The sequence below is a fragment of the Lepisma saccharinum genome, chromosome 6, assembly GCF_977018435.1.
Source record: "Lepisma saccharinum chromosome 6, izLepSacc3.1, whole genome shotgun sequence".
NCBI lineage: Eukaryota > Metazoa > Arthropoda > Insecta > Zygentoma > Lepismatidae > Lepisma > Lepisma saccharinum.
The window spans coordinates 56,031,297-56,056,939 of record NC_139234.1 but is presented as its reverse complement, the minus strand read 5'-3'; the positions used below and the strand labels follow the sequence as shown (position 1 = coordinate 56,056,939).

At 37.7% G+C, this 25,643-nt stretch overlaps 1 protein-coding gene across 1 annotated transcript in view; it reads left to right on the top strand.

Moving 5' to 3' along the window:
- Window positions 1-22,677, top strand: part of dsf (nuclear receptor dissatisfaction) — a gene marked incomplete at its 5' end in the record, with an annotated part of 64,195 nt that extends 41,518 nt beyond the window's left edge. The window contains 5 exons of the mRNA XM_083124745.1: window positions 10,928-11,035; window positions 17,173-17,256; window positions 18,770-18,925; window positions 19,543-19,624; window positions 21,651-22,677. Coding sequence (XP_082980871.1) covers window positions 10,928-11,035; window positions 17,173-17,256; window positions 18,770-18,925; window positions 19,543-19,624; window positions 21,651-21,901 — 681 coding nt within the window. The remainder of the gene's footprint in view (window positions 1-10,927; window positions 11,036-17,172; window positions 17,257-18,769; window positions 18,926-19,542; window positions 19,625-21,650) is intronic.
- Between the last annotated feature and the right edge of the window lie 2,966 nt (window positions 22,678-25,643).

Below are 25,643 nucleotides of genomic sequence, written 5' to 3'. Positions count from 1 at the left end.
TAGATTGGATGCATGTGACTTCTTCAATCATACCACACGGTTATCTCCTTATTATTAATAGATAGATCATATATCTTGTATATTATGATTGCAAAGTTAATTAATTAGTGGCAATTGTGAATCTACACCCAGAACCCGAAACGTTTCAACTGACATAGCCTATATGTTAACTGACTCCAATAACACATAAACGTGCATATACTTCAAATACTTTTTGGTGTCAAAATACACAGAGTAATGCATAAAAGGACACATTTATCAACTGATGTTCCGTGTGATGCACTAAAAATTCATTAATTAGGAAGATTAGGCAAGATCATTTCAAAGATAACAGAATTACGCATTAAAAAGTGTTTTTTTTTTATCTTTGAAATGATCTTGCCTAATCTTCCTAATTGATGAATTTTTAGTGCATCACACGGAACATCAGTTGACAAAAATGCCCCTTTAAGCATTACCTTGTGTATTTTGACACCAAAAAGTGCATCATTTGAAATATATGCATGTTTATGTGTTATTGGAGTCAACATATATGTGTCAATTTAAACGCTTCGGGTTCTGTGTGTGTGTGCATGGCTGCATACATTAAGGATAGCCTTAAGTTTTCGAGGGTTCGTAGCATCGAAACGAGGCGTCAAAAAATTCATGTTGCTTCTTTGTATTCCAAGACCATATGGGCTAGTGGTAAAGCTGTTGTTTTATAATCAAGGGTTCGATCCCTGTAGAAGCACTTTGCACAGTGGTTCAGAATCAGATACCACTTGAAACCGTTAAGCCTATCTGAGCATACAACGTTGCTGGAGTACGAGAGATGTATAACAAACGCGCTCTGCCTTTGTTTTGGCCGACCAAGTGAATCTGCCGACACAAAGGCGACGTGGAAGTGGTCGTGCGGTATCTGGAGCCGAGGTGCGTACGAGTGCGTGCAAAGAGCATGCGGGCAGGAAAAGGTACCAAGAACCGCCATGGCCGAGCAGAACAAACATGGCGAGCTCTTCAACTTAGTTGGAAAACAGGTCGGAGCGCCCTCACACTTTTCACACCTTCTTTTTTGCATGGTGGTCGTTGCGTCTGGCGACAAAAAAAAAGCCCGCACCAAGTAATTCGATAGGTTTACCAAGCTTTGGAGAAATTGGGCATTTTAGCGTGTGATTTCGGAAGAAACGAGCGAGTTCACCTCCGTTATCAGTAAATTTTCAGGCGATGAGCCCCTCATTTTTAATAACTCTATCACGATTGTGCACGGCGTTCTGTGTTCTTTACATTTTCTATTCGTTATGACCACGAGCGTAGTATATTCCAGGCTAGTTAGTCTATCTGCAAAGCCTGAAGCCTAGAAAGTAAAATACTGAAGAAAAATCAATTAGAAACTGTGAATAAATTTACTTATCTCAATAACAAAATAATGGCGATTCTGAAGTTAGCAACTTGAATTCTTAAGCCAGTCTCACACGGTGGTTAAGTAGGTCCCCACTTCCATAGCTACCTCCGACTTGAAACTACCATAAGCAGCAAAAGGGGTCTCACACGATCCTTAAAATTGCATCTTTAAAAATGGCGACTACACAAACACGGTATACCACTTCAGAAGTTTAGATACTGATAACTGCTGAAGATTTGGGAAAATAATGTTTTCTCTTAAAAGAATAAGATAATAACATTGGCACTGTTGAAAAATGTAGCACATGTAACACGTGGCAGTGAATGTGAGTGTTAGTGTGTATAACATATGTTACTTCAAGTTGATATACCACTTTACGGACACCCTAGCATAAAGTTGCATTACCCGTATATTACGATAGAAGTTGTATATTCTAATGAAACCCTTCTCGTACGGTTTTGAAATATAGCTATCATCCAATACCAACTAGTCAATTAAATTACACAAACTTCACAACATTCAAAGTGCGAAAATTGTGGTGTTTACATTAACATTAAGTTACCATATTATATTTATATTTCATTGATACTTCTTTGCTCCAAAAATACTTATTGTGAAATTTACTTTGAAGTCCATGAAGAACTAATTACAATTCATAACTTATATATGATTACAACACTAGCAGATTAATTTACTGCGATGCTACACACAGCACAGTCTATTTGTTACAGCCAGCCAACAAACCAGAGAGTACATACTATATACGTATGTGGCTCTTCAGTGTTTAGTTTACTTCAAGATAAAATAGTATTCGCGTCTGTTGTGAAAGTAAAATAACAGTATCTCAGTAGGAAATTTAGACATGCGAAGTATTTATTTAAAACAATAATAATTAGTAAACTCTTCACTCAACAAATAAAATATTCTCCCCCAAACATTAAGGCCGGCATTAGACGAAAACATTTCCTTTAGCATTTTTGCTAGCATAAATGCTATGTAAAAGCTTCCAAAAATCTTATAGCAGATAGTACTTTACACGCAAGCATTTCATGTAACTTTTTGGCTAGCTTTTGCGATTACAATGTATAACATATACAACATGAAAGGCACGTCGAGTTACACCATCTATAAAAAAATAGATGTTGAGTGCACGGTGTTTACATTTGAAACAACTAAAGTATTCTTTCATACGTGTACAGTAAACGTTGTAAAGTATGTATTTAAGCAGCGCCATTGTTTTGTACCTAATAACGTTTTACACGAAACGTTATTCCTCTCGGTTGAATACTTAACGGCTTTTAAAAATGTGAAGTGATACATTGTTTACATCTCACGCGGCCGCCATTACAACTGTACTCGTGAACTAGAGGTCGCTTCTGATTGGTTATGTATCCTACTTCAGCTGCCAGTGTGCTCATCAATTCTGATTGGTAGTTCTATGGTATTAACGATGGATTTAGAGACAGTTTCTAATTCTGTCTGGAACTGAATAAGAGAAAGCTCTCACACGATCGTTAAGTAACGAAGCTAGAAGTCAATGGCGAAGTGAGGACGTACCTAACTGCCGTGTGAGACTGGCTTTAGGAGTTGGCAACCGAATTCTTGGAAATTTGCAACCTGGCTGCCGTTGGGATGGCAACGTGACTACCTTGAAAGAATCAAGAGCAAGCAAAATGGGTGTGTATAATCCACTTATACCGGGGGGTTTATGGGAGACCGGTCTTCTCTTTTTCTCCATAGCCTAGGACCACGTGTCATAGTTAGCTAGTCCAGGTTTGGACTCATGATACGCCACTGATTATAATCATCCTTTCTGGAAAACATATATTTTTGTATAGGGACCTCCGTAGGGAACCTGCCCCCTTTTGACTTCTTCATAAATCCATTAATCTGAAATAAACTACACGGTACCCTAGTGGCGTATTTAGGAATTTTCTTCAGCAGTGTATTGGTTAAATGTTCTAACAAGCGAGGCCAGATTTGAACTAAGAGGATTTTATTCTGTGACTTGGTGGATATGACTTTGTGATACGTGTTGTCAGGCCCGTAGCCAGGCAGGGGCCAGGGGGGGGGCAGCCCCCTTTGGAACTGCCGTGAGCTAGAGCTGTATACTGTGTTTGCAACTTTACCCCTTATTTTCGACTTGTGATTGCCGTTTTGTCCCGTATTTTCATCTTGACATTCTGGCAACCCTGATAACAGTCAAGGAGTAATTATTTGCGATGAGTTCTCATCTTTAAATTACCAACAGAAATATACTCCAAACCATATTTGGAACATATTCAAATAAATATGACTTATTATTTTAAAAATAAATTCTAAACATAGACTTATTTCTGTTTTATTTCTGAAAACGATTTTTTTTCAATACATACAAAACTCCCATGTGAGATTATTATATTGTTTCCCGGTTGGGTCGTCATAAAATACGCAGCTCCACCTCCACTTAGACTCCGACCTCGGCGCTTACGAAAGCAGACAGGTCGCAGAAGGTCGCGAGCCATGTTTAAGATGTTAAAGCGAACCTCTCTCTTGAGCATTCATGGATGTGTTGGAATATTGATGCAGCTTCCTCACCCCCTCCCCCCTGCTAAGAGCATCCCCCTCTTCCTCCCCCCTTCGGCTCGCTTTCTCCATGATTAGTGTCGCGGCCCGGTTCAGATGTCAAATTCTCAGGGCCTGAGTGAGTCAGAGTCTGAATGCTGCTTCTTGGATGGCCTCTCAGGGAGTGTTGCCAACCTCATGTGTCTAAGCCTAGGGATTTTCAGTCCGCATTTTGTTAGACCATGTAAACGCACAAATCTCTTTCCCATCTATTTTTGGGAGATTATGGATATATTATGACACCAAACTATACTAATGTCCAAAATTAAAGCAACAAACGGAAATTCTTTCCCGTGTGTCCATTTGACTACATAATACGATCAGGTGATAGTAATATTTATGATGTCATAGACAACTGGTTTAAGATAGAAAATAAACTAACCTTTATGTGCCAAGATTCGGGGGTGCCCATCCCCCCCAAAATCATGTCATGCGTTTCCCCCAAATCATATCATTCGCGCCCTTAAACCATATCGTAATCCCCACAAAATATTTAATTACGACAGCGTGTCTGCCGAAAGTAATTTTTTTCCTTAGCTTTACTGAATATTATAATTGACCTGCCCCTCCTCCCTAAACAGGGGTGCCATCACTCAAGACCACCCCTAAAATCGTTCATCATAATCGAAAATATCGCGTGGGCCCCACTTTAAACTGTATGTTCAGTCCCGATTAGCCTTAGAGTGCATAAAGTGGACTTAAAAAACCAAATCAATCAATCGAGAATATCGCTTGTCTTGTAATGCAGCTTTAGTATAAAAACTTCATATTCATCTCATGAAAGCGCGAAACGCACATTGTAGGAACAAATTATTGCGAGCGAAGCGATCAAGAAAATTTTTACATCCATTTCTTTGCAGGCTTTGAAGAATATTAATTTCATGGGGTGTCAATACTTTCTTAAGATCCCGAGATATTTAGTCTTTTCCTTTGGCACATTCGGGGTCGAAAACGTGTGGATGCCTTATCGCTAAATACAGTCTCCAAAATGTAATGTTCGAATTCTCTCTCCACTACAGAAATCCCTTCACAATCTAAGATTTAAAACTTTATCAAGAGAAATCTCCCCCTTTAAATGTATACTCAATCCTATACCACCAAAATATTCATGCCAATTTTAGGCTTACTGTTAATATTGAAGAGTGGATATTGCCTCCTTCAAAAAATTAATTCTCAGTCTCCCCACCGGAATTTCCGCAACAGTCTAAGACAATAGTAATACACAAGAATTGGATATCCCCTTCAATGTAATGCTCAATCCCCCTCTAACTAAAGTACTCGCCATGATCTAAGACCTAGAGTTGGATACTGTCCCCCCCCCCAACGTTTAATTCAGAATCCCCCTCAGAACCCACGTGTCAATTAAGGCCTAATATATAGGAGATCGATACCCCCTTCGATAATGCCCTAAACACTTTCATTTCTTCATCTAATGGATTAAATATGGTGCATTTAAGGTGTAAAATGTTTACATATATTTGGAAAAGATATAAATGTTGATTTGATTTTGATTTGATTTAGTTTATTTTACTTCGCGTTTTGTGCCTCTTGGCTAATTTGCGAAGATGGGGATGAGTGATGAAATGATGAATTGAACAAAAAGTCACGATAGCAACAGGTTAAAATTGGCAAATTTATCAACAAAAAAATCACACTAGGAAAGGATTTCTGTTTGTTGCTTTAATTTTGGACACTAGTGTACATTATTAGAAGTAAAGATTGTTGTTGGTTAGCTATATACTCAGGTCGGCTAATCGGGACTGTACTTACAGTTTAAAGTGGGATCCGAACCACTGTACCTCCACAGTTAACGTGTCGGGACTTACGTTAGCACTCACAGAAAAAGGTTTGTCTGGATATCCAAAAAAAAAATGTTACTGGTAACCAAATCTTGGTTGAAATAGGCGACAAACAAATTTATGTCCACTAAGACCAAATTGTTTTAGTAATTGTGCACATTTGTTTGGAGTCACTAAAAAAATCGTCCAAAATTAAGTCATCAAGACTACCTCTTTCTTTGTTTCTGGTTACCAAAAAGCTGAACCTAAAGAACACCCATTCCCAGGCCGAAATTGAAACCCGAGACTCCTGTCGTCGAAGAGTGCTGTTTTAACCACTCCACCACGGAGGTCGGCTGTTCTAGACTTGTCGATGTAAAGTTGTACTTGGAAAGCATGCCCTACACAGAACAGGTGTGGTAATTACTTCAGCATGCAAATGTCCTTGTTGTATGACAAAATAACGGTGACGGTAACATGTTACTTTTCAAAGCAAAGTTACAGTATCTGAAACGGGTTGCTTTTTTTAGTAACTTTCCTAACTGAAATTACAAGGTGCAGCCACTACTCTATCGGTAGTGTTGTCCACGGGACGAGACGGGACAGGCTTTTAAAAATTCGAGACGAGACGAGATTGATCATGTGTCCCGAGACAAACGAATATTTTCGAGACGAGACAGCATTTCACAGCATTTCCACGAGACGAGACAGGTCAAAGTCTCGTCTCGTGGGCAACACTATCTATCGGAGAGACCCGCATAATCAGGAACATCAATTAATTCACACGCCCTCTAACAACCCTACAACTTCCATAACACCCCTTTAAAATTTCTCACAAACGTTTGATTAATGGTTATTTTGGAACTGAGGTTACCGTTAACTCGCCCCTTCTGAATTGTTCCAGCATCCCTAGATTGAAAATTTCTGAATAAACGCATGATCAAAGATAAATTTTGTGTGGAGATTTCGAACATCTTCCAACAGACTACAATCAAACAAGTTGCATCTATAAAAAATTACTAACGTAATTGTATATATTTTAAAATGTACATTTGTCTGCATGTGACCTTTTGTGCAAAGGATTTATTCAGCTTGAAAAATACTTGTCGCATGGCTATTGTAGAGACATTTAAGGTGTTGCTGGAAATTTCCCTCCTTTCGAAAAAAAAAAATGTGATTTTCCAAATTGTCAAAATTTTCCTTCTAGAAAATTCAAGATTCTCTTGAATCTTAAGTGGTTTGCTTTCGCTGTTGTTCAGATATCTTTAATGTTTCGCGGCACCGTAGGTTCATTCATCGATTGATTTGATTTGTCTTTCCTCGCTTTTCTGCCACTTTTTTTGGTTAATCGTGAAGATGAGAATGAGTGATGATATGATGAAATTGATGAAGGGACACTCACAAAGAACACCCATGCCCAGGCCGGGATTCGAACCTCGGACCCCTGGCGTCGTATCATCTTCTAACAGAGATATGTAGAAAACATCGTCTGTACGTAGATTCATTTTAATACTCTCGGGGAAATTCAAAGTAGATGTAAGTATTCAGAATTTGGAATATAGTATCGGTGCTGACGAGGCACCTTCAAGCGACATTTCCAAACCAATGGTTGGCAACACTGTTCGCAACAATTGGATGCTCTACAATCGCGTGGCTTCCCCATTACGTAGCACAATGATTCCGCGTTTTACTTAATCACCTCTCTCCCTGCTACTGGCCGTCCACAACAAAGGGTGCAACACCTGATGGGGGGAGGGAGGGGCACGATCCCCCTGCTCGCAATCCTCTGCTCGCAAGGGGAGAGCGTGAGAAGCATCCCTTTGTCGGCCGGGGTTGTGTTTTGAAATGCTCCCCTTTTGGAAAGAAGACAGCCCCCTTCTACCCGGAGATTGAGTTTCAGCCCGTTGTTCCTTAATTGATCTCACCGAGATCAAGAGTAGATTAAGTTGCGATCGGGACCAGCCTGTGCATACGGGAAAGTAACTGATCTGGTCTCCATGGTCTAATGGTTAGCGTAGGTTGTATGCTCTATGTTTGAATCCTAAGAAAATACATGTTTGTCACGGGGAGGGGTACGGGCGTAACTTTGGATCTAACATGGGGCAGGGGGGGGGGGGCGGAATCTAAACTGGGCCTTAATTTTAGAGGAGCAGAATAATAAAAATAACAATCCCATAAAATAGCGTTCAGGACTATTTTGCTAAATAACTGTTAAATTTGGGAAATTATAAAAATTGTTCGTTACTTTGCTTCTCAGGTCTGAGGAGGTTAACAAAAGTACAAATAACTCGTAAATTTTAAATTTTATGAGAGTGGGTAAGTTCCCTCCCTCCCTTGTTCCCACCAAGTTCCGACTAGGGGAGAGGGTTATGGCTTTCCTGCCTAACTAGGTTAATCTCGGCGATGAAGATGAATGAAAAATTGATGGGACACGGTTCTATGCACGGCTTGAACCTCAAATCCATGGTTTCCGATCTCCACTTGCAGAGTTTCAGTAGTATTGGAAAGCAAGCTATTTTTTCATTGCTCGCCTTGTAAAAATACATGGAATGTGACATAGGCGCACACAGCTGCTTGATTGATTGATTTGGTGTTTTAAGTCCACTTTATGCACAGTGAGGCTAATAGGGACTGGACCTACAGTTTAAAGTGGGAACCGAACCACTATGTGCCTCCATCGGGTATCGAACCCGAGACCCCTTGATTACAAGGCGACGACCTACCACTGCGCCATCGGGAAGGAATCCACACAGCTGCAAATCACACTATGCGTGATTAATTGATTTATTTATTTTACTTTGCTTTTATGCCGCTCTTGACTAATCGCGAAGATGAGTATCAGTGATGATATGATGAAACTAATGAGGGGATACTCACAAAGAACGTCCAAGCCGGGATTCGAACTCGCAACCCCTGGGGTCGTAGCGCGCTGTGCTAACTCCTCCACCACGGAGGTCGGCAATCACACTATGCAATGCATCAGTTTCAAGATTACTTCTTCTATCAGAAATGGAAAGAAGACGAGATGAAGGTAGGCTACTAATATTATATATATATATATATATATATATATATATATTATAAACTTGGAGTTTAACGGCATTGGGAGTGTCACTATTTATCTTTGCGACTCCGAAAACTATGGATTCCACACTAATATCGGTCTTCCTACTGAATTCATAACTGTAGACAATTTATACTCTAAAGATTCCGACAAGCGGTATATCTATAAAGGTGGGAAATGAGGGATTTCTTTCATATTTGAGGCGATCAGCAAGCATTTCTGAGGGCCCACAGGTTAAGTTGCCAGGGCTCCCCTGATTGAGCTAGTACGCCCCTGCTTTTTACATCGTCTTATGATATTGGGAACCCACTCGACCACATCCCCCCATAAAAAATGAAACAGTCTAAGTATTGACTCGTACAATAAAGTTACTCTGTTGATACGTATTCTAAGTTCACCGACATGAAAAAATACATCGGGTGTTTCTATTTAGTGCTCATATCAGTGAATTTCGAGTTCCAATTTTGTCATTGTTGACGTGCTTTTTGTCTATTTCGTATTTATTTTTTTAAATAACCGACACTTGTGAAATTATATAAAACTTAAGGAGCTTAGAGAGACCAATGCAGGGCTCCTACACCTCGCCTCCCGCCCTCCCCCCGCATCGCGGGGGTTGCGGAGGCGGCTGCTACGCCTCTGTATTAGGTCCATTTTTTTCCTCAAAATAGATACAATTATTTTAAAAATGATATGATATGGTACCTAAATCTGATTTGTAAGTAATTCTCAGTTATACGTATTATTTTCTCTTCACCTTGACATACGTATAACTCAGAGATTCAACTGTAGTTCTATTGTGTCCAAGCTTGTTGACAAATATAAAATTTGGATTAAATTAGTTGACAACTACTGGATCTAATGCAAGCTTCTAGTTTCGTCTGGCCAATATTGTCAAATTATTTATTTATTTACCAGAGAATTCCAAATACAGCTTTGGCTATTTTACATTGGAATGTAATAACAATGGAAATAACAAAAGTAACAATGGAAGTAACAATAAAGAATAATAACATAAACTAAAATAAGTGCTGGTTTTCATTCGCATGTTCCATATCGGACACCGAAAATTTCAAATTAATCAGAACATTATCACTTCAATATATTTGTTAATGAAAATTGTCCGTGGTGTCCGCACATCAAAAGAAGAAATGCAGGAAGTCCTATCTCCCTTGCTCACAGTGATGGCTGAAGCAGCCGGTTGCTGTGGAAAAATAACTCACGTGCTACGGCTGTTGCCAGATATCGGGAGTAGGGGGGTACTACTACCAATAAAGTTTAAGTTTAAATGAGAAAAACTACAATTGCTCTTTTAGAAAAAATATACATTTCCCTGCAATATTTAGGGGGTCACTACCCTCTCAGAAAACATTCCCGTCCCATTTTATCTGGTGCCATCACTGTACACAAAGAAATAAAGGTTGTTTGGAATAACCAAATAATTGTTTTTTATACACAAATATTTCTTTAAATAGCTGACAAACAAATGCTTGTTCACCAGAACCAAATTCTTTCAGTAGCCGTGCACATTTGTTCAGAGTTACCAAAGACTTCAGTCAAAATCATCTTATTTAATAATATCTACCAATTTTTTTGTTGTTGGTTACCAAAGAGATTCACCAAACGTGTTTTGTTATTTCAAGCAAATCAGTTTTTCTGTGTATAGATGTTTTCGAAGTGAGCCTCCTACTTTCTCTCACCACTCGCACTTGCCAACCCTCTCACCAAAGCAAGTCAGTCTATTTGTAACCTGGCGTCTAATATACATTTCAGGCTGTAATTTTACATGTTGTTGTTACTAGCTTTGATAATTTCTTCCTTCTTTGTGTAGACTGTTCTTTTCATTTCTCTCTTGCTTCTTAGATTACAGCTATTTTTTTCTGCTGTCATAGATGTTATATAAATCATGTTCCTGCATAGATAGTATCAAGCCGTCGGCAAAGACTCGCATTTCAGCTGCTAAGGCCAAATTTGACCTGTCAGGTGATGCTGTCGGTGTACCATAGCATAAATGTATTTTGAATGGTGAGAAAACGATGCAATTTATATCATTTTCCAAGTTTTCTGTTTTCGCTGATCCTGAGTTGCTCTCTTCTCTTGCAGGAATTCATCTGGTCGGCTAAACTCTCAGAAGCGGAGCGTCTGACGACAACCATCCACTCGAGCCCTCTCCCGCCGCTGACCCTGACTCCGACATGGGAGGTGCTGCAGGTGGGTAGGCGGGCGAAAGTCGGCGTTCACGATGCTCATTGGCTCCCACGAGCTGACTCCCGCGTTGACTTTCTGACATGCAAGGCGCAGCTTACTGGCGTGGTTAAGTTGTTATTGGGGCGTTTGTTTGACCAATGGCAGACGAAGGACGATCTCGAAGCTCCCTGTGTTACACGCCCATGTCATTGTACAATGTTGCGATGTGGTAATTTGATCCGGTGAGCAGGAAAAAGAGGGGGGGTTCTCTGTTTAAAAAAACGCGCGCGACATTACAAAGGCACATTTTAAGGTATTCGGCACTTAAAAAGTGTTATTTTTTATTTCGTTGGGCCTTTGAAACCGATTACCCGAATGCTTTGATTGATTGATTGATTTGCTTTATTTTACTTGCCTTCTTGTGCCACTTTTGGCTAATTTGCGAAGATGGGGATGAGTTATGATATGATGAAATTAATGAATAGACACTCACAAACATCCATGCCCAGGCCAGGATTCGAACCCGGGATCCCTGGCGTCGTAGCGCAATGTGCTAACCACTCCGCCACCGAGGCCGGCGATTACCAGAATTAGATTTAGAATGCGATTTAGAATCCGGTCGCCGTACGAACCGGTGTGTCCATTCACAGCGCAGAACGGTCATTTTGACAAAATGCTGTTTCCCTGCTGGTTGCTTCGGGGAGGAGAGATTTTACTGTTGTCGCTTCTTGCCCAAGCAGTAGGTATAATTGGTTGTTTGACCGCGAGTTCCTCCTTCGTAGGTAAACGCGGCAACAGAGGGTCACTGCCATATAGGCGGTCTCGGCGCCGGATTCCAGGTCGTCCCGGCTATAGTGCATTTCGAATCACTCGTACATTCGTTTTCCATCCAAAGATGAAAAGATGATGAAATATTAATGGTGTATTCTGAAAATTTGACCTGGTTTAACGCAACAATTCTTATTCGTTGTATATATTAATTATATCTACAATAATATCATATGGAATATAATATAGAAATAATACAACAAGACAGAAGTGTAACAACTTCAAATTTTCTGGCAATTTCTATATTACTGAATATGTAACAATGAAGCTGCACAGTGTAAGCGGAATTCCCAATGACTAAAAAGTGTGAAAAAGGGCCAAGTGAAGTATTTAACGCGTCTACTTCGCGGCAGTGCTTACACAACTCGACGAGTTTTATGCAAACGTCAAAAGTCAACTTTATGCTAAGATAGGCAAATCTGGGACAAGTGCCTCCACTGAGGATCAAATCCGGGATCCCTTTATTACAATGTGATAACGTTACCACTAGGCCATCAGAGAGAGATCGCAAAAGTTTCACTTGAAAGGGACATTGAACTCTACTAGTCACCAAGAGCTAGGAAATAAAAGAAGAATTCAAGTTGAGTCCAGGCCGGGGAGGGGGTTGTTAGTGAGTTATAATTATAGGGCTCGGAAGTTGAGGAAAAATCCTTTTCTTTCCTAGTGTCCGAAGACGAGGCCCAACATAATATATGTTCATTTTGGGTCATTGTAGGCCAGAAAAAGGTGGGTTTTATTTGTCCTTTTTTGCCTTATTGGTCCTTTTTTAGCCTTTTTTAAGGCCTTAACGGCTTTTTTTTTGCAACTTCACCTTCTTTCGACTACGTTTTTACTGCCCAATCTCAATTCGAATCATCATCAGTTCATCACCTCTTAAACATCCTTTCTGTAGTAAAGAAATAAAAAAAAATATATATATATATATTTGGACGACTGAAGCAGGTACGGTACAAGGTCCTTTAACCGTAACTTGTCTGGAAGGTCGCGCTGTAAGTGGCAACTTTCTCTTGTTTTGAAGCTTTCAGTTTTTTCGCACTGTGTGTTCCATACCAGCAGAATTTTTTTATTTTTTTACTCATTAAATATGTAATTAAAACTGAAGTTATTAATTAATTTGGATCACATTTATACGTCCTGTTTCCGTTTTTAGGTCCTTTTTTTTATATTTTTAGGTCTTTTTATAGGTCTTTTTTCGGCAATTTATAGGTCTTCAACTTCCGAGCCCTAGTTATAATAATTACTACTACTGATAAATTTCATATCTATGACCTGATCCCTTACAAAATTCCTACCAGTATAGACTCTCAATATACGGGGTGTTTCATAAATAATTGAGGGATTACAAAAATGTATTGCAAGTAAACTATTTAACTTACGTTAATGAAAGCAGTCCAGAACGATCGAGGAACGCAAAAAGTTTGTGCGTGTATGTTTTGTTTAGCTGAGAGTTCATATCCCTGCCGCTAGACGACACTTAGATCGGCCACATCACTCACAGTCTTTTGTGCAATGTTTTGGTCCCCAAAATCACCGGACCTTACACCGTGTGAATTCTTTTTGTCAGGTTTCATGAAAGACAGGGTATTCGTCTCACCGATGCCGCGTGATATCGAAGCCTCAAGGAAGCGTATCATCGCCGCGATGGATACTATCGACAGGCCTATGTTGATACGAGTGTGGCAAGAAGTAGACTATCGTGTTGATGTGTAACGTGTCACCCGTGAAGAGAGGGGAGAAAGAGGAGAGTCTCTTTCTCTCTCCTCTTCTTCAGAGAGAGAGAGAGAGAGAGAGAGAGAGAGAGAGAGAGAGAGAGAGAAAGAGGGAGGTAGAGAGAGAGAGGGAGGGAAGAGAGAGAGAGAGAATCGTAAAGAAAGAGAGAGAGAGTTTTCTTGCCCCCGGTCCTTCCTCTTTCTTCCTCCCTCTCTCTCTGTCTCTCTCTCTCTCTCTCTCTCTGTCTGTCTCTCTCTCTCTCTCTCTGGGGGTATGATTACCTCTTTCTCTGGGGGTATGATTACCTCTCTCCATCTCTCTCCCTCTCTAAGGAGATTAAGAAGGGAGAGAAGAGAAAGCGAGGGAGGGGAGAGAGAGAGAGAGAAAGAGAGAAAAGAGAGAGAGAGAGAGAGATAGAGAAAGAAAGAAAGTATGTCTCTCTCTCTCTCTCTTATCTCCTCTCTCTCTCTCTCTCTCTCTCTCTCTCTCTCTCTCTTTTCCCTTTTTCTTTCTCTCTTTCCCTCTCTCCTTCTTTTCTCTCCCTCCTTTTTCTCCCTCTCTCTATTTCTCTCTCTCTCATTCCTCTTCCTCTCCTTCCTCCCCCTCTCTCTATCTTCTCTCTCTCTCCTTCTCTCTCTCTCTCTCTCTCTCTCTCTCTCTCTCACACACACACACACACACACACAGTCTCTCTCTCTCTCTTTTTCCTCCCACCCCCACTCTCCTTTCCTCTCCCCTATTGCGAAATTTACCCTGAGACGTATGCAATCTAGCATAGTTGTAATGTAATTTGGGTTGTCTAACTTAACGGGGTAGTCCACAATTTGAGGATTCCCTCTTGATTATTGAGTATGTCTTCTTTCTTTAAATTTTGGATTTTTTGTTTCGTTTGGTTATTTGCGTCGATTTTCTACTCTTCTAGGTTAATCGCGAAGATGAGTATTGACGATTCAAATTAATGAGATGTCCTTATATTTTACCCAGGATTTGAACCTGGGATCCATTCTTAACCAGTTACGCTAATCCGCAACGTAGGTTAGCATAAAATCCTTTCGTTTCTTTGAACTGTATTTTGTATAAGCTAAGCTCATAGAATCAATGATGTGGAAAAATGAAAATCTCTTCACCAATAAGTTTACGATACGGTTATTTAACTCGAAGGCAGATGGTCTATGCATATATCCCGACAATACATGTTTTAAGCATACTTTATGCACAGATAGGCTAATCGGGACTGAAGCTATAGTTTTTAAAGTGAGATCCGATCCATTATGTGCCTTCACCGGGTATCGAACCCGGGACCACAGGATTAAGAGATAACGATATTACTACTACGCCATCGGGGAGGCTATATGTATAGCTATGTGTATATTAGGGCGTGTTTGAAAGCGGTTGATGGGTAATCCCCCATCTGGTTATTATTTTTTTATAACTCGGGAGGGACTAGAGAAGAGAAGTTACTGGAACCCCCTCCCCTTCTTAGCAAATGCGTCAAATACCCTATTTTGAATAAAGGTATATTGTGCATCTTTTCATAAGGCGCCAAAATATCATACGTATGGTGATTTGAAAAACTTTCATAGCCTGTCATAAACGATGAAATTTTACTGAAGCTGCCAGCGTGTCGTCCCACAACATTCTTACAGTTTCAAATACTAAAATAATGCTTTTTATTGCATGTTTACAAAGCGTTTTATATGTTGAGGTTTTACATTTCGTTCGGCATTTCAAAAAAGGTGAGATCTAGGAAATATTTTGCTCTTCATTTGGAGACAACATAGAAGTGTCAGATGGAAGGTGTATCTCCTGTCTCAGGCAAGGGGGCATTTTCTCCCTGGGCCCCACTCCGTGATAATATTTTGAGTTCCCCACGAATTCGATACTATTGAAAACAATACAAAATTGACATATTTAACTGTTGTTGACACATTTAGCATGAACTACAACATTATAACAACTATTCAGTGGCGGCGATTAGGGGGCGAGCGGGACAGTCGTCCCCCATTTTTTTCTCCGTACTATGGTCTCTTAATGCTAAGTCTTGTATACCAAGAGAAGTATACTGTCCTTGCCCCCCTCCCATTTTTTTCCAAAACTATTAATTAGAAATGTGTAATACTTTACTTTATCCTATAGGATCAGCAGTAAATCATATATTATTGGACAGTTTTAAAATAATATTCTTAGGGAACAAAGGCTGACTTAGTGGGAAGTCACATCCTCCCCTTCGAATATGACATTAGCAAAAATAACTTTTTCAGGTAAAATATAGCACTTTTATGGTATTATGCAGACAGACAACTAAGAAAGAGAGAAACTAGGCTGAAGTTACTAACCAAATAACTAATCGCAGCACACTCGGAAGTTAAGAATCATTTCCATACGTGTGCCTCCCCGATGGCGCATTAATAGCGTCGTTGCCTTGTAATCAAAGTGTCCCGGGTTCGATACCCTGAGGAGGCACATAGTGGTTCGGATCCAACTTTAAACTGTAGGTTTAGTCCCGATTAGCCTTTCTGTGCATAAAGCGGACTTAAAACAACAAATCACTCAATCAATCAATTTCCATACGTTACACCAACATCGTCATTTAAGAACAAATCTTGTTACAGCTGCCTAATAAGTACTCTTCGGTAGTTTTTTTTTTTTATCCCTGTAGTAATTATAAAATGAATGAACAACGGGTGTATCATTCGCTCTATAGGTTTTCTTAAACTGCTCACGCACGAATAATCCTGTGTGGCTTTATAAAAAATGAGTGAACACTTCAAAGTTAAAAGGTCTCGTCTCTAGCTGCGATGATTCGTTAGGGGTGCTCCGAAAAAAAAATGAAAATGCAATTGACCATAACTTGAGTCTCTCCCTTGAAACCTTTCTGGATCCGCCACTGGAATGACTTATGTAACAACACGCAGATAAATAATACATTTTCTAAGATAAAAAGGACAACTCACAAAGCAAAACGTTACCCCCTCCCATCCTCACGTTGGCACCTAGTCTGTATATCAAAACTGCTGGTTGTTGAGTGACAGAGTATAAAATCTGCAATTAGATTGGGACTCCACAAATCCACATGCCAGACTGAGGAGTAAGCTTAACTCACTGGTTAATCTGTTCCACCCGTATCCTGTCGATGGCAATGAACTCATCCAAATTTCTCCTTACTCTCTTGCGTACTTTTTTTTTCGACAACTGCAAACTGCACAGTTAGTGATATGACAATAGCATGGGTTTCTGCTAGATGCAGTATTGTAAATGTGTTTTCGTGCATGACTTGATACCAACGCCAATTAGCCAATGTGTTCATGTGACTGTAATCCTTGATATTTTTTAAAGAAGAAGTGATTGTGTAATTAAGTATCAATAATTTGTTTTTAACCGGTATAAATATGCGGCACTCAAACCAGTAAGCCATTGCAAACAGTACGAAAATGAGTCAACGAATATCATGCACGGTGCACCCAAATATCTTACTGAAGTGTTACTAAAAATGACAGTTTTCCCATATTTTGTAGGTTGGGAGTTATTGCTGACCGTTTGTAAGAATATAAAGTTTAATACTTTGGATGTATTTAGTATCAATCTTACTTTTGTTTACCATGTTTTATCTTTTCTTTCGCTAGGAGACTACCGCACGTCTTCTGTTCATGGCAGTTCGGTGGGTGAGGTGTCTTGCTCCATTTCAGACACTTTCAAAAAGAGATCAGGTGAGTTCGCTCTACATTTTTAATTAATATGTAAAATAAACAAACAAACTTAAGTTACACAATTTTCACACATTTCAAGAATGTATCACATGAAAGGAAGCATGGCTATAACATCACACATAACAAATAAAATGAATGAATACATTGGCGTACGCAGGGGGAGCTGATGGGGCTACAGCCCCTCCAGAAATGTTGAGATAATCGAAATTTTGAAATGAAAGTTGTAATGAACTTGGTGAAAAACCTAAGTGATAAATGTAAACTCCCCTTAAAATGACCCCGAAGTACCAGTTTTGCCCTTCAACAACTTTTAAAACGAATGCTAAGAATGGTAAATATGAAATATGTTATAGTGTATCCTCCTCCCCACAGAACGCAGCTATGTATCCACCTTTGCAATTCCAGCCCCTCCTGAAAAAAAGTCCTTGCGTATGCCAGTGAATGAATACACAGGTGCAGGATTACGTAGGTGAGTGTGTTTGTGGAATCGAAAATAAATAAATACAAGCAAATACTCACCATACACAGGAGTTATGTAAACTGCATTTCTTCTGAACCTACTATATGCATATTCGTTTTAGCCGGTTTTCAGAGTCGTGCATTTCTTAATTATTTACACGTGCACTAATTGACACCGTATTTGTATAATATTTGACCATTTTCTAAACATTTACACAAACTGATTACGCTGTTATCCCTAAGGTAACTTATTCTTTCAATCATTAAAAATGGATCCAAATAACAAAAATTATTGGGTGATAAGTTCGTGCTGGCTTTGTCATTTGTAATTATTTAATTATTTTTAGGGGCCATGCGAGAGGCTTGTGGATTTCATGTACCGACATTATCTACAACGCTTGCATCTTCCACCATAGAGAATTTCATAACCAGTATTTCACACACAATTAAAGGGATAGGGGAAGAGATGAAAGGACTCTTTAATTTTGCTACGACGACAGTGTAGCCAGAACAAATGACATTATTTACCATATCAAAAAAGAAAACTCCTTGTTAGCGGCTCTCTTTGAATATACAATTTCACAAACGGATAACAATTGAAGTAAAATTTATTGTATGGTAATGTGTTATTTTATGTTTAAAGTATTTTAAAGTCCACTTTTCCACTTTATGCACAGATGAGATAATCGAGACTGAACCTACAGTTTAAAGTGGGATCCGAACCTGGAACCCCTTGACGATGTTTTAAATGTTCATATTTGGTATAGAAATTGATTTATAAATAATAATGCTATTAAAAATTATTCTTTGCGAGGATTTGACTCGGTACCTTTTCCAACATTTTGTGTTAATATGTGTCTAGAGACATTTGAAAAATTTCAAACATGGTTTTAATAAACTACCAGTAAATAGTAGAATAAACATTTTTGACTAAGTGTTCCTGATAATAAAAATGATCACCTCACAAAATTTCTGGACACACCAGTGCCTAACGAAACAAGGACATCAGCATAAACTTAGTTTAACTTCAGATAAGAATCTTGTTTATTTACAGATCCTCCTCCTCCAGGATTCTTGGAAAGAGCTGTTTCTCCTCCACTTAGCACAATGGTCTATTCCATGGGATCTATCTGCACTATTTGGCTGCAGCAAAGCTCGAGATAGGTTGCCCCAGGACGATCTCACAAACAATGAAATAAAGACAATTCAGGTATGTTTTGTAAATTCATTAAAGAATCCACTGTTACCCTTCTACACCATAAGGACATTAACTTTTATTTAATAATGAATAATGAAACCATCATATGACCTTAATAATTGTAAGAGCTTAGCCTTCTTTCAAGTGTTTACAACTTGAAAAAAATATACCTTTTCAATGTAGCTTGCAGACATAGATATCTGAAACAGGTTTGGGGAAAGGTATGCCCCTTGATGGTCAGAAACATGTATATGTATGACATTTTGCCTCCCCTGGTCCCAAAGCTATGGATGTACATGATTGCAAATATTGAAATTAAGACTTACCAAGGGAGGGGTGTACAGACAGACGCGCACGCACACATACACACAGGAAATTCATTGCATAGAACAGAACTGTTAAAATTACATTCTTTTTCAGAAACTCATGTTCTTACATAATAATTACTGTACTTATTAACTTATCCTCATCGATACTCCATGCAATTTCCTCATTGGAACCTACTGGACATATTTTCTTCATAAAATAATGAAAATTACATTAGAATACAATATATGACCTTGTCGATTTGTGTTGCTTGATTTATTAATTATTGTATTTTCTAATATTATACACATGCTCATTTTCAGGATATAATGGGTCGTTTCAGGCAACTGTCACCAGATGGAAGTGAATGTGGATGCATGAAAGCTATTGTTTTATTCACACCAGGTATGATATGCAAGATTCATAAAACTAAAGAAGTTGTGGTTTGATGAGGCAAGCCATGGGCATCTTTAATCCGAGGGAGGCCAGAGCCTTCAATTTGGCAACCCTGTAAACCGTGACATCAGCCGGCTGATGTTACTTGGAAGAAATATTAGAGAATGAAAGTCCAAAAGTAAAAAGTAATAATTTTCTGTAGTCTATTCATCCCGTCATCAGTTCATTCGCTAGTGTATTCAACGTTATTTTTCATAAGTAAAGCAGTATGTTATTAAGTTGTTAAAAAATGTATTTTGGATTTTCTGAGCCACATACCAGCACATCACAGAGCTTTCCGTACTTTTCACGTGGTGAATCATAAAATTTAATAAACATCCAATATTGATGTCATTAAGATTCTTAATTATAGGTGTGCAAAATAAATCAGCGATGTCAAAGAGCTATAACCATCATATAGAGGCTGACTAATTTAAAACATGTTTACGCAAAAAGCAAATCCCACACTGAGAAAGTTGTGTGCATGAGGCACCACACGCTAAGCTTTAAAGTTACTCTTATTAAGTACAAGTAGAACACAACACTCATTCCGGGTTCAAGTCCTGGTCGAAACTGCACTTTTCGCTGAAAAATCTACGTACTTAAATATTTAGTTTTTAATGTCATTCCGACATTCTAGCAAATAAAATAGTGTCAAACTACTGTACAGTGTATTGGAAAGTTCCATGCTGCATATGATATGTAAAGTTGGCCTTGCGTTTTCTGTTTATTTACAGTTATTTAACGATACATTTCCATTTCTAATGTTAATGCATGTTTTCAACTTACATCGTAATGTCAATCTTCTGTCCAGATTTGGAAAAAAGAAAAACATTTTACAGATTCCTTTGTTTCTTTAAAAGTCAACATCAATTTTGCTATTTGCGCCCATGCTTTTTAGCTTGATCTTTAAGCCAGCAAGACAGCGTTGAAAATTTTCAGGATTTCAGCCTGGAATAAAGCTGACCGTGGGCAAGCCCAATCAAAGATAAACTGATCCACAAAATGTGATACGGGATTATGTGAAACAGTGTTGCACTACGCAAATGTTTTAAAATGTCACACAAGTGAACACAGAAACAAGCACATAGTTGTTACATTTCTAAAATTAAAATCATGATACAGTACATAATTAAAAACATGCTTCATAAGATGAGCATAATATGTGTGAAGCTAGTTAACATCTGTGTTTAGTTTAATGTATTCACGTGCTTAATATCTGCATATTGCAAAATTGTTATTCCACATTTTGTCGATATGTTTAGTTGGCTGGCATTATGCCAATGCATACAATAAAGTAAAATATCAATTCTGCTAATTAGTTTCTGATTAAGAGTTGACAAAAATGCTAATATGCAAAGTAATTTGATGATAGTTGCAAATGCTAAAAAATTATGTTGAGAGAGTTCATGATTACTATGTTAATCTTATAGCATCGCAAAATAAATGAAGCACAGCATCCCAATTTACTAGTTTTGCAGCGACTACTTTTCAAGCTGTTAAAAGAATTGATCTTTTTTGTGGTTCTTTCATCTTTAGAGCTAATCTGTTTAAGTTATTAAAGAATATACTCATTAATTTCCAAAGGTTATTATGCAAAATATAGTATTTTCATAAATTAAGTACTCGTTAAGTTTGGATTTGGATATCGATTGATTTGAATTATTTTCCTTTGCTTTTTTGTCACTTTTAGCTAATTGTAAAGATGAGGATCAATGATATGATGAAACTGTTAGAGGGACACTCACGAAGATCACCCAGAGTGGGATCATACCATGCTGTGTTAGCCACTCTGCCACTAGGTTGGCTTTGATTGGCATATACCATTTTGTCTGTTCGGCGACAATATCTAGAGGTCAAGTTAAATATAACTGAAATGTAGACATGTTACTCCAGTAAAGAATTTAAAAATTGGAGCAAACTTTAATTTTGACATTGTAGTGCAATCGAACATGTAATGGCAATAGAGACCATATGATATTTTAATTTCTTCCAGAAACTCCTGGATTATGTGACGTGCAACCAGTGGAGATGCTGCAAGACCAAGCGCAATGCATCCTGGGAGATTATGTCAGGAACAGATACCCTCGCCAGCCGACAAGGTTTGGTCGCTTCTTGCTGCTTATTCCAAGTTTGCGTTCTGTGAGACCAGGAACGGTGGAACATCTTTTCTTTAAGGACACAATCGGCGATATTCCAATTCACAGGTTGATAGGTGATATTTATCAAATGGAAAAATATACGTAACGGACCATGATGTGCATAAATGAAAAGGAAGAGGATGTGTGTGTCAAATTAAAGGAAAATAATCACAGTACAAAAATGTATGGCTATGGAAAGAATACTAAACATGTAAAGGATTTGTTTATTCTGCACCTTCCTCTATACAGGATATCTCATACAAGTTTATATTTCTCGGAATATTTATAGAGTTCATTATCATAATAAATGTTTGTCTCAGTTATTAGCTTGTGAAAAATGTCACATACAGTCATGTTGTAACTATTGTATATATCTCTGTGTATATGATGTAATTTATAAACTATGTATATTCATTGGTGTCAAAATCTACTGTTAATGACACTGTCTGTAAATAGCAAATCTTGTGGTTAAATTGCATAATGAACTATTAATGTGCTTCTTTTGTGGAATTTTTCAAATTTGAAGCAGTGTTGGCATGCAAGAAGTTTTGCAGGTATTCAGTTGAATTTATGTATTGATATTATTTCTTTACATTGGAGCAAGCATGTATACTGTCTTTTTAGGTATGTGAATTTCAACTTGCAGAATATTTTTCAAATTATGCCAAAAGGAAAGTCAAAGGAATTAGTGCTCAACCATTATGAAATATATGATTTATAAAATTTCACTTAAATAACTGCCTACATCATGTACTAAACACGTTAAATTTTCCCTACCTGTGTAAAACCAGATCTGTCAAAGCAAAGATAGCACGTAAATATTTACAAAGAAAACACGTAATGATCTGCATGAAAATTAATTCAGTACCTTGCATGCATACATATGTAAGCACGCATGCATGCATGCACACACACACACACACACACACACCACACATACACAGAAAGAGGTTGACAGATACACAGGGTGAGTCACCTAAAATTACCACCGGAAATATTTCTGAACAAAAATAAATATTGAAAAACTGCTTTTGCAGATATAAAGGTATGAGAGGGGCTTATGAAATTAGTGCGTAAATTTACATTTTTGAAATGGAAACTCCATATTATTTTTAGTGCAATTGAAAGTAGGGAAAAATTCATTAAGAATGGTATTTGTTACATTGTAATACATCAAGAAGTTCTCAATTAATTGCAACGTGAAGTTGACCCTTGAAACAAATATCTCAGAAGTTAACATGTTTGTTGTAACATACATATTCCCCTTTTGATGCCATTCGTGTGTCGTAACAAACATGTTACTCTTCTGCATAATACGTGTTGTGCTTAGGAAAGTTATGTTCCAACAACTGCAGGTTACAATAAAATGTGTTGTTTATACATAAGCAAGCTTTGACAAATTATCTAAAAGGTTGTGATACATCTTCCTGAGTTAACAAATATTTGTACATTAAAAAGTATAAATTTTAAACATTCCACCATCAGTTACATACATAAAGGTTAGTACATTAACATCTTTCTAATTTTAATCAGTGTTTATTCATTTACGTCATAATTTTTAGTAAATCAGTACAAACTCTTCTCGTTTGGTCATGACAAATCTTTGTGTTTTCAACTTTTAAACTTTGCACATTATATATTTTTATTTCTAATTGATTTATCAAATAAAGCAAAGGTGTAACAAAGTACACTGATTAAACAGGCATTTGTGATAGTGTACGTACGTCAGAACTGTTGCTGGGAAAACCATGCATAGTAGTTCTACTAATGAAAGTTGAATTTTATCACATTCCTTTTTCATTCTTGATATTTTCCTCCCATAGATATATGAATGAACTGCTGAGGTTCATCTCAGCCGTTGTATCTCATGCTCAACTTTGTTATAATTACTTGAGAACTACTTGACGTATTACAATGTAACGAACACCATTCTTAATGAATTTTTCCCTACTTTCAATTGCACTAAAAATAATATGGGGTTTCCATGTAAAAAACGTAAGTTTGTGTTGAAAATCATACTTCCTTATGTAGTTGAATGTATTGTGTCGACTAATTTCATGAGCCCCTCTCATATCTTTATATCTGCGAAAGCAGTTTTTCAATGTGTGTTGTTCACGAAATATTTCTGGTGACTTCACTCTTGAAAATTGTTCAAAATGCTGATTAATATTATTTGGTTGGTATTCCAGTCCAGTTACAATGTATAAATAAATGACATTTATGACTATTAGAGATATCACTGCATCGAGGCCTGTTTCAACAGACAACCACCATGCCTCTGCTTCTTTCATCCTCCTCACCTGATTTTATCTTGTTTTTACCTTCATAATGCCAGAGAAACATCATCATTTAACTATTTGTGTGGTGTGTTTGATTTTATTGGGCTAGTTTTACACAGGAAAATATGATATATTAATTTACTGATACTGATATAATATAGCAAATATTTCAAGAACCTGAAAGGTTAATTTACCTCGACGATTAATTTATACGATCACAGATTACTGATTTAAAAAAGAGAAGTTGCATATTACAAATGTATTCTACAAAGCCAGAGCATAGTATTTTACTTTTTCTATATTCATAAAAACTGTAACAAAATGGCAGGATTGTGATGTATTGTATGTACTGTTCCTACCAGAAGCATAGCCAGGATTTTTTCCCAGTGGGGCTCAATCTTTGATAAATTAAAAAACAGTATGTTGGAAAATTAATATTGAATAATAATATTGAAATAACATACTGCAATGTACTTGTCACCATCTATGTGTAGGAACTGTGATTATTAGGGAGCAGAAGTTCATGACCTAAGATTGATTGATTGATTGATTTAGTTTACTTTACTTCGCATTTTGTGCCTCTTGGCTAATTTGCGAAGATGGGGATGAGTGATGAAATGATGAAATTGATGAATGGACATTCACAAACAACCAAGCCCGACCAGGATTCGAACCCGGGACCCTTGGCATCGCAGCGCGATGTGCTCACCACTCGGCTCATGACCTAAGAAATATAGGTATATGACCTATAGAATGTCCTAAAAAAATGGGAAAAATGATGTAAAAAATGCAAAAAATGACCATTAAATTTGTTAGTTTCGGGTTAAAAATTTACATGAAAAGGAAATTAAACAAAATGCGAATACTCAAGAATATTACCAAAATGAAAGAAGCGACAAAATATGACTAAACAATACACCGAATATTGCAAAAAATGATGGAAATATGCCAAAAATCGGGGAAAATGACCTAAAACCTCAAAATTGGCAAAAATGCACTTTAAAATTACCTTTTTTGGGTTCTAGACAAAGTGTATATTTAATGGGCATCGTGTCCGAGATGTCAGAAAAAAGATGACATTTCATCAACTTCCACTCCCTAGTGATTATTCATAAAATTCTACCTTTGCCAGAATATTGTTAAATATAAACTCGCATACTGAAAGAAAGATTTACAATGTTCTTGATTTTATGTGCAGAGTATGGGTAAAATGTGGTGAAGTTCACAAGAATATTATGTAAGATTTTACATTTGCATTATTTTGCAACTTAGGTTACATGAAATATGCATCAAAGTTGGACAATGATTAAAGTTTTCCGGTGTTTTGAGCATTGTGACAACATTGTCTCTACATATAGGGCATACAAGACAACACTCGTGCGTTTCATTTCCTGGCATTACATGAAGAGAACAGTCAATAAACAAAAGTTAATGTCATTTTCGTTATTCAGAATCCAAAATCTACAGGGTGGTACACAAAATATCATACCCGTTAGAATTACAATTATACTGACAAAACAGGTAGCTTACTGTTGAGATTAAGGTTTTCCATGGAACCAAAACTCGTGA